Source organism: Cololabis saira, chromosome 1, assembly GCF_033807715.1.
Source record: "Cololabis saira isolate AMF1-May2022 chromosome 1, fColSai1.1, whole genome shotgun sequence".
NCBI lineage: Eukaryota > Metazoa > Chordata > Actinopteri > Beloniformes > Belonidae > Cololabis > Cololabis saira.
The window spans coordinates 28,859,966-28,869,401 of NC_084587.1; the positions used below are offsets into that span (position 1 = coordinate 28,859,966).

The following is a 9,436-nucleotide window of genomic DNA, read 5'->3' on the forward strand; positions in this document are numbered from 1 at the left end:
TTGCACAGCTTCTTCTTGTTTCTTTTTCTTTGTTTTATTTCCACATACTGTGAAACTAATAATTACTCTCTGTGTCAGCAATTGCCCCTCAGCGACAAATAAAGTTTTTTGGATTGAATCTCAGGAAGTGACTACGAAAATCAATAGTACAATAATTTTACCAGAGCTAAGTGAGGTGCTTCAGACAAAATACCATTGTAGCCCTGATAACAAATCCTTGCAGCAAGGACAGCTGAACCCACGACAGACAGACACCGTCTGTACTGAGTGCACTCACAATGACCTCATAAAAGACTAACAGAGTATCATTAAATCATTGAAACAACACATTTCCATCACACTAAGTAACATTGCATGCTCACTTTAGTTGAGCTATAGCTACAGTATATACCTACATGAGTTATGACTATACCTCAACTTGCCCATTTATTTGGACTCCTTTCTTAACTGCAGTGCACATGTTTATGAAGGGAAATATGTGCCACTTCACCACGATAGGTTGCAATAGTACTCACTTACATCTTGTTGGTAATGAGATTTTTTGGTTGATTTACGCCACAAACCAGATCAAAAAATTAGTCTTTGGTTTAGCTGTTCGCAGCAAATTGGAAAATGGTTAAATAGTCGGTCTAACAGCTCTGTATGTTGTGTGTCACTACGCTTTAGTTTTTATTTTCCTTTCTGTAGTGCCTCCTTCCAGTAGTTCATGTCAAAACTCGGGGTGAGAATTGTAGAGCGTGGGCACAGCGCATAGGCCAGTTTTGGTCCTTTTTGAAGGTTTACATCCATTGATTAGCTTGACTTCTACTGTATTATATGGTCATGTTAACTTTGGTATGGGAAGTTCAGTCTTACTCAGTTTCAGTTAGAGATGCACCGATCAGGATTTGAGGTCCGATCACCAGAAGCAGTATCTGCCGATCCCAATATAACCAATCACAGCGTGAAATCCATAAATTCTTCAATATTGTTGTCTCATGTACAACACTGACATTGTATTATTAGGTATAAAAATGAGGAGATGAGAAAGTATAATAAATTGATGACTGTTTTATTGCAGGCTGAGGCAATGTGCGATATTTCACACTTTAGAACTCAAATCAAAACCGGGACATTATTGGCCAATACCGATCGGTTGCCGATCGATCGGTGCATCTCTAGTTTCAGTCGGACTACGATGTTTACAAGTGTGATTTCAAACTACTGCAATTATTTATTTAGTTTTAATTAAGAAGTATACTTTTCTGTTGTGGTTTTTAATTTTTGTCCGTACACCAGAGTAAAGATCTGTGTCTAGCAGTAAGAAGAAACACATATTTGTGGCGCAGTGGAAAGTATAACGTTCAGAGTTTCTGAGGAGCAAGTTCTGTTGATATCTTTGCTGAACGCAGATCAGACCAATGATGAGCCAACACTCACTGAGGGGCATGAGACGGTCATTCTGTGTTCCCTGAGATTTGCAGCTCATATACTGTTCATAGTAGTTGTATTCGTTTAAAAGGATTATATTATAAGCTCCCTTGGTAAGGAAAGAAATGGAGTAGACAAATAAAAACGGTAAAATAAAACTTTTTGCGGAGGCTAAAATATTGTGAACTGACACCTTTGGTCTGATGGATGAAGGTGTTAAATGAATCTACAGTTGCAGTGTTTTTGGATGTAAATGTGGGATGTCTTGAAGAAAAGCTTTTAATAATGACCATCTTACCCAATTCTCTTCAGGAGTGCATCACCATAAGCAGCTGTACCACCACAGAGGAAGAGAAGGGCAGGAGGACGTGGGCTGCAGGTCTCAGGCCAACTTCATGTGGAATGGCGATCCAACCAATCAGTACACGGGAAGAAGAAACTATGCCGATGGAGCTGGAGCCAGTACTCTTGAGGGGATGGGTTACAGGTATGCAGCAATACCTGCAGCAAAATGTGTGGGCTGTTGTTGTGTCAGATGACCTCAACTGGTTTGCATATGCTTTATACGTTCTGCAGTAGTAAAGGCAGCACGCTATCGCGAAGAGGAGGTAAGAAGACGTCTGAGACGGGAGGCAAAGGTGATGAGGGCAGTCGTGGCCTGGAAACCCAAGTCCCATTGGAGGATATGGAGAGAAACCAGAAGATCCTGCAGTGGATGATGGAGGGAGATCGACAAAGGAAGACCTCTCATGGGTGCGAAATACTGAACTCATATTCTTAAGATATAGAATTACAGTTCTAATCCTAGGTTATACAGAGGGATTTTTGTTTCTTTATAATGCAATTTAAAAAAAAATGTATTACAGTTTGTATAGTTTTGCTCTCAATCAGATTTTTGATTGAAAGTTTAGTTTTCTTTAATTGCATAATAAAGAAACAAAAATCCCTCCATAAGGTTATGTCTTCTGTTAATTTTATTTGAGGTTTTGTTTGTTTTATTTCTGTTGTTGCTGAAGATGTCCTGTATTCCTTTATTATTTAATGCAGCAATGAATTTGTAGATTTTCTTAAAAAAATAAAGCATTTATTAATTAAACTTTGGGAAACAAAACAAGGGGTAGTGTTGCAGGACTACCCACAGACCTTCCTGTTAATCGATTTACACGTTCTTAGATGTTGACCAAAGCTGATTATTAAAAATCACCAATAATCAGCCCGATTAGTCAGCTAACCAATCAAGTGGTCTTCCTTGATGTGAAATCTAATTTATTTTGTCTTCTTAGGAGTTCTTTCATTCATAATTCAAATATTCAATCATGTGGCATTTCTCCTATTGATTTTATTTCTCCCGACCACCTTTTCTCCCCCCTTTCCCTCCCCAGTGGCAGCACCAGTAGCTCCCGGAGGACAGGAACCAGTAGTGAGTCGCCACGTCCAACTTCAGTGGAGCGACCTGGAGCCGTGCATCCTTGGGTCTCCGCTCAGCTACGTAACAACCCTTCCTCTGTGTCCACTGCTATCCCCGGCTCATCATCTACCCAGGTCCAGCCTTCACACCCTTTCATCCAGGATCCTGCTATGCCCCCCAACCCAGCACCCAACCCGCTGACCCAGCTGGAGGAGGCTAGGAGGAGACTGGAGGAGGAACGGAGGAGGGCTGCGCTGCAGCAGGCCAAGCAAAGGTACGCATAGAAGTCTTTTTTTCCTGTTTTTAATTGTGAAACATTTTCACACCAGTGGTTTTATATGCATGCGTACCTTGTTGTGTTTTGACAAGTATTCTTCTTCTCATAGGCATAAGTCAGGGAAGCGTCAAATATGTGAGAACATGACGGTTGCATACTACTTTTGTGGAGAGCCTATCCCGTACCGAACATCGGTCAAAGGCAGAGTCGTGACTTTGGGCCAGTTTAAGGAGCTGCTTACCAAGAAGGGCCACTACAGGTCAGAACACACACATTGTGAACTTTCAATATATCCAACATGTAAGAAATTTGTACATAGTCAATTATTGAGAATAAACAAATGACTAAGTTTTCTTTGTCTTCGTGTGCAGGTTCTACTTTAAGAAAGTGAGTGACGAGTTTGACTGTGGTGTGGTTTTCGAGGAGGTTCGTGATGATGATGCTATCTTGCCAATCTTTGAGGAGAAGATTGTTGGGAAGGTGGAGAAGGTTGACTGAAAACTTGGGAACAGGAACATGAAACTGAAAAGATCGCATAAATGAGACAATGGGAAGAAAATGTTCAGAATGGATAGAAGTTTATCTGTGAGGAAATCGAATGACGGGAAGTAGTAAGATGGATGGCGATAAGTGTGACGGATGGAGATAAGTGCCGCATAGAAGAATCATGAGTGTCAAGGAAGTGGTTATGGATAAATGGATATCTGCATCAATGCCTGGATCAAACTCACAAAGCAAAGAACCCTGGCCAGATGATGCAGGAGTGGCAGAGAAGAACAAAATAGCTCACCTGTCCTGTCTCATTACTGGCTGTTCGACAGCTGTACAATTATCACGTCTGACCAGTCTTCCACTTCTACTGCGATGATTGGCAAATTACGAGGGGACTTCTGGATGGAAAGAGTATAAAGTAGTCTTCCACTTCTGCTCAGGAGGAGTCTGTCCTCCGCAGACCATTACGATGCTGCTACATTACCATGGAAACTCTTCAATCGGTGCTCTTGACAGTGAAGAAAGCAGTTGTGTTCCCTTCGGAGTCTGGCTGCCTTTTGCTGTCTCTGTTCCTCAGCTGTTGAGAAGTGGAGAGGACAGAAGAAACTGGGCAGTGGAACATTCAGCCTGCTTCTACTATTGTTACCTTCATAGCCTCAAAACGGAGAACTTTGTTCACCCTTGATTCCTAGATGTCACACGGTGATCTGTCACATTAACACGTTGCGTCAACAGTTCTCTGCATAACTTGTTTACCAAAGCTACATATTTTTGATAAGACAAGTATCCAAGCTACTTGTTTTCATTTTATTTGAATTATATATGTACAAGGCAGGTACTATTACTTATTACAGCAGCTTAATTTTGTCATATTTCAACTTAATATTGTATTATTCTGTATGTTTTGAACATAGTTTGTTAGTCATGTCAGGGCAGCCATTTTTGCTTCTCTTCATATAATCTTAGTAGCCACCTCACTTACGTACTGTCCACCTTTGAGTGAGGAGTTCTGTTTTCCCAAATGGTGAATTTTAGAGGTGAACTTTTATTTACTGTCAAGATTATCAAAATTCCCACTTATAAAAGGTCTCACCTTCCCCTTTTTCTGCTTCATCAAAGTCTTGTGTGCTTGACTCCAAGCTCATCCTGGGTGCCTGCTTGCCTGCCTGGCCAGTGCCATCGCTTCGTAAAAAAGCTTATTCTGAGATGTCATTAAGTTTGTTAGCCCATGTCTGTCTTGTATGCCTGAACTCAACCAAAGAGCATATTAATTAATTGTCCCGTATACATATATTTGTCTCTACAGTCCACAATTACGAAATACTTTTCATCATCAGCTGAAGGGACTTTTACTGCTACAGATGTTGAGACACAAAACATTACAGCGTAATACTGAATTTTTTAATAATTTAATATTTAAGGAAATATTCAATCTAATACAGGAAGTTGGATGATAACTGCGATACAGCTCATATCTGAAAAATGTGTATGAAGTTGGTTTACAGAAAAGAAAGCAAACAGGGGAACTTAGTTTGGTAATCACATGGCTCAAAAAACAGGTTTGCAACTAAAGTTAATTAAATTTCATTGTCAGTATTTTTTAATGGGTTTATTATAAATTAATGTGATTGATTGATACTATATAATTTCCCAGCACAGTTCCCTTAAGTCTGATGTTTAAAAACACCTTTTTTAGGCCAATTGTTTGGAATTTAAAGAAATTTGCTTTACAATATGGAAGTAGTAATTATTTTTAGATACCGAGCTTCACGGCTTGATGCAGCATGTTCATAAGGAAAACATTAAGCTGCTGGTATACGCTGCCTGGCCAAACAGTCACACGCCGTAATATTATGCTGGACCACCTGACTGCTGTAGAGTTGTATTCATGTTTTTGGAGAGGTGGACTTTGATAGGTGTTCTCCACCAATCCCAAAGTTTTCAGCGGTGTTCAAATCTGTGATGTCATGCTCCATGAAACACTCTCGTGATTGGTGGTGGCGTCTGTCCATGTCTCCTGGGAAGAAAAATAACTATTGATAGAAAACCTAGTCATTGAGTTTATTCAGGTGGTCATCCGATCTTGTTTGTTGGTAACATGATGTAGCTGAACCCAGACCTGACCAACTAGAAAAGTAGAACAAGGAACACCTGGACGCCTCAGACCACGTGACCTTTTTGTATCGCTACAAATTCCCATCTTTATAATTGCTAGCAATTACAAGCTTTTTTCCCACCTTGATGTCCTCACTTGTAAAATGGTTTTCTTCTTCATGTGTGTTTTTACACCCAGTATTAAGTTCTCTGCACGTTGTATCTAGACATGTTTTCTACGTTTTACCACTTAACATAGCGGTGCGTCGTTCTGTTGATTTTTCTTTGATTAGATTTCATCAAGTGATTAATTAATGTTTAATCAAGAGCGTGCAAAATTTTAGTCCGACCACAACAATAGTATGCGTCTTCTAAAAAGGTTGCTTTAAGAACGAGAAACGATTTGAGTTAAGAAAAACAGTTTACCAGCTGAAACTAAGTAAAACAAGGGAGTTTTTGCCTTTTTTTTTTTTTTAATCTCAAATGGTCCTCGTATAGTCATGGAGGTTTGTTTAGTTGCTTTTACAAAACTGTTCAACATTTGCTTGGCCACTTTTGTTTTCCCTCGAGTTTCTTGGTCACCTCTGCCGATTATGTCCACCGTTTCATCATTGATCATGTGATATAAAGTGATACACAGTTGTTGAATGAGACAACTGGGACAAGAGTCCAGAGTTGCTCTCTATTTGCCAGCAGCAGGAGGGGAGCTGCAAGAGCTAGACACTTTTTTTCTTTTTTTAAATGTAAACATATTCCTTTTGAATGAAATTAAATCTAATATTTTGACATTTAAAAAAAAAAAAAATCTCCTTTTTGTTAATCATTAAAATGCTTGCTTATTTAGGTCCAGGTGGTGACTTGAATTTGGCCATGCATCGTATAATTTATTAAATTTTGGACAGAACCAGGGTAGCTGCTTTCATCTGTTATGCTCACCTTTGCTAATTCACTCATTCATTGTACAGATATGACAGTGTCATCATTTCATCTAACTGTTGTCGATTAAACACAAAGCACATTAAAAAAAAATGTATAATTGCTCCTTTTTAAAGTGCTTATATCAGTACCATGTTGCAGTAAAGCTTTGGTGCCAGAATATCGTAAAGCACAGTGCAGCTAGTGCACTGACACACACCGGCTGTGTAAGCTGAATGTAATTTTACTTTTTATTTTATTAATATAATTTTCCCCCCCAAGTCCTAAAAGGAATTTCTTAATTGATGTCTGTATTCAGTATTGATCTCAAACCATTGGCCTGATAGTTGTGTTGTCGTCTATGTTGGTTGTTAACCGAATGTTTTCCAACAAAGGGGTTCTTGCAGAAATTTCATAAATGATTTTCTACGGGGTTCCTGCGTTTGGTCCAGCAAGGGAAGCACAGAATCACAAAAAATGTTTGTCCCTAAAATCCATTATGCCTTCAATATGAAATAAGAAGATTAGATATGTATTTGTTTATTAAAAAAAATAATCAAGCAAGCATTTTCTTTATAAGGAATGTTTTCTGGATGAGTTGAATTGTCTGTTTTGTTCTAATGTTACTGTGCAAACTGCTATATGGCCTTCTGGTGTCTCGTCTGTTTATTTAGTACAAAATTGGACAGTTAAATGACAACATTTGTCAAGAGTTAATTCTTGTGATTATGACGTGATGAACAAAATGGACAACTGCATCGGCTGCGTCGTTTTTGTGTGAAACACAGTGCCTTTTTATCATGTTACCTTTCAAAGTATGTTTATTTTACCGACCCATGCTTTTAATGTAAATTTTAGTTTTCAGTCAGTACCAGTGTATTTTAAGCTGCGGTCATCCTTTTTCTCATTTCAGTTCGGATCAATCCTGTGCTGTAAATATGTACATTATCATTTCATACGTGTCTTCAGACCTGCACCACATGTCCATGGTGTTTCTGTTTTTCAATGCCAAGATGTCACTGTGCTGGTTCCACTTGTACATTTCTTTTAAAAAGGTACTTCATAATAAAGATGTTGAATAAACCTTTTTCTCTGTGTTATTGTTTAACCGTTTCACCTGTGTTGTAACCACCTATGAGGTCACAGATGTAGGATTACATCTGGAGTTGTAAGCAGCACAAGTCATGGCTTCGATGGCATCATGTGTAACCTCTAACAGTCAGCCAGTCATCTTTGACTTCATCAGCTTCAGTGGACCACGTCTGATGTCCTACACACATTTTTTTATTTTCCGCTCCACAATGTGTAGAATTTTAATGTTGCCACATCCTTAATAATCCTTAATTGTATTTATTTAAAACATTCTTGCTAAAACTTTAAAAGCATCATTTTATAATACTTTTTACTATAAAATAATATATCTAAGAAATATCTATGTTTTAAAGAGAGCTGTATATTGGAGAAACTGGTGAAATGCTAATAATTTGTCTCGGAGCACATAGATATTCAATACAAAATACTTTCACATTTGATTCTTTCTATTAAATACTTGACTCTTTAAAAAGAGAGCCTTTTTATTTTTAGGGTAAGTCTATCAGTGGTGTCAAAGAAATATTTACTTGTTTATATACTTGGTCGGTCCTCAGAGGTACGAGGGTTAATGGGGTCAAAGTTATCCTCATGTCTGTAGTGTGCAATACATAAAAGTGGACCTAGATTTTTCATGTGCAATTGGTAGGTATTTAGGTTAAGACATTTCCTACTCATATTCCACTATTTTTCCAGACCTTTTTTTTTTTAGCTTATTCAAAAAATGTTATTTCTTCTGCATGTTGTCTGCATCCATTATCACTTTTCAAATATACAATAAATCACCTTGACTGTTATAATGGAAGAATGAGCTCTTAATCACCCTCTTGTTCCTCTATAATCGGTTTTAAGTTGCACATTTATCTTGTTTGATTAAAGCATTAACCTTTTAAATTTTCGTCACAAAATATATTTAGAAATTTTCTTCTATTTGTGTACAGTTTATATTTTGGTATGTTCATCAAAGTTACTGGCTAAGTTACTGCTAAAAAGATTTATTTTACATTCATAATATACCATGATATGAATGAATGAATTGTCTTTATTTCGGTCATTGTACAACTATAATAGCATATAAAAACAAAATGAAAAAACGTAAAACATTGCTTTTGCCGAAAAGGTGTAGGCTGAAGCCGTAGTTTATAGTGCCTACCCCTTTTCTCTTGTGATCAGCTTAAATCTGAAACATTAGCATTAATCCGTGGAAACAAAGAATGCATAAAGAAGACAAAAAATAAATAAGACAAAATATAAAATTGACGTTTCACATTATAGATTCTAGAATGTTTATGATAATATACTTTATAGTTATAGTGTTTTATATTTATTTACAATATTTTCTTTAAACATTTTCTTAACCTTGTAGATAGAACTGCACATTTTAGGTCGTTGTCACAACTATTCCATATTTCTCTTGCCTTAATTGATGTACATCTCTTTTTTGTTCTTGCTGTCATCTCAAACATGAGTTTCCCCCTCAGGTCATAGCGGGTTTCTTTTATTTGGAACAAATCCTGAATGCAGTTTGGAAGCAGTTTCTGCTGGGCTTTAAAGGCAAATAAAACAGTTTTCTGCTCTACTATATCATGGAATTTTAGAGTATATTTAATAAAGAGATTATTTGTTGGTTCATAATAGTCAGATCTATTAATTATCCTTATTCTATCTATGATAGAATAGAATATGATAAAAAAAACGAAATTATCTGGGTTGATGAGTAATGTACCGACTATAGCAATGATTATACTATT

At 37.4% G+C, this 9,436-nt stretch overlaps 1 protein-coding gene across 1 annotated transcript in view; it reads left to right on the forward strand.

The window, feature by feature from the left end:
• LOC133442184 (axin-1-like) overlaps window positions 1-7,679 on the forward strand; it is a 41,788-nt gene extending 34,109 nt beyond the window's left edge. Inside the window, exons 9-13 of the mRNA XM_061720135.1 lie at window positions 1,723-1,897; window positions 1,987-2,163; window positions 2,793-3,092; window positions 3,205-3,354; window positions 3,467-7,679. Of these exons, the coding sequence (XP_061576119.1) occupies window positions 1,723-1,897; window positions 1,987-2,163; window positions 2,793-3,092; window positions 3,205-3,354; window positions 3,467-3,593 (929 nt within the window). The 3' untranslated portion in view covers window positions 3,594-7,679. The remainder of the gene's footprint in view (window positions 1-1,722; window positions 1,898-1,986; window positions 2,164-2,792; window positions 3,093-3,204; window positions 3,355-3,466) is intronic.
• Window positions 7,680-9,436: the final 1,757 nt, after the last annotated feature.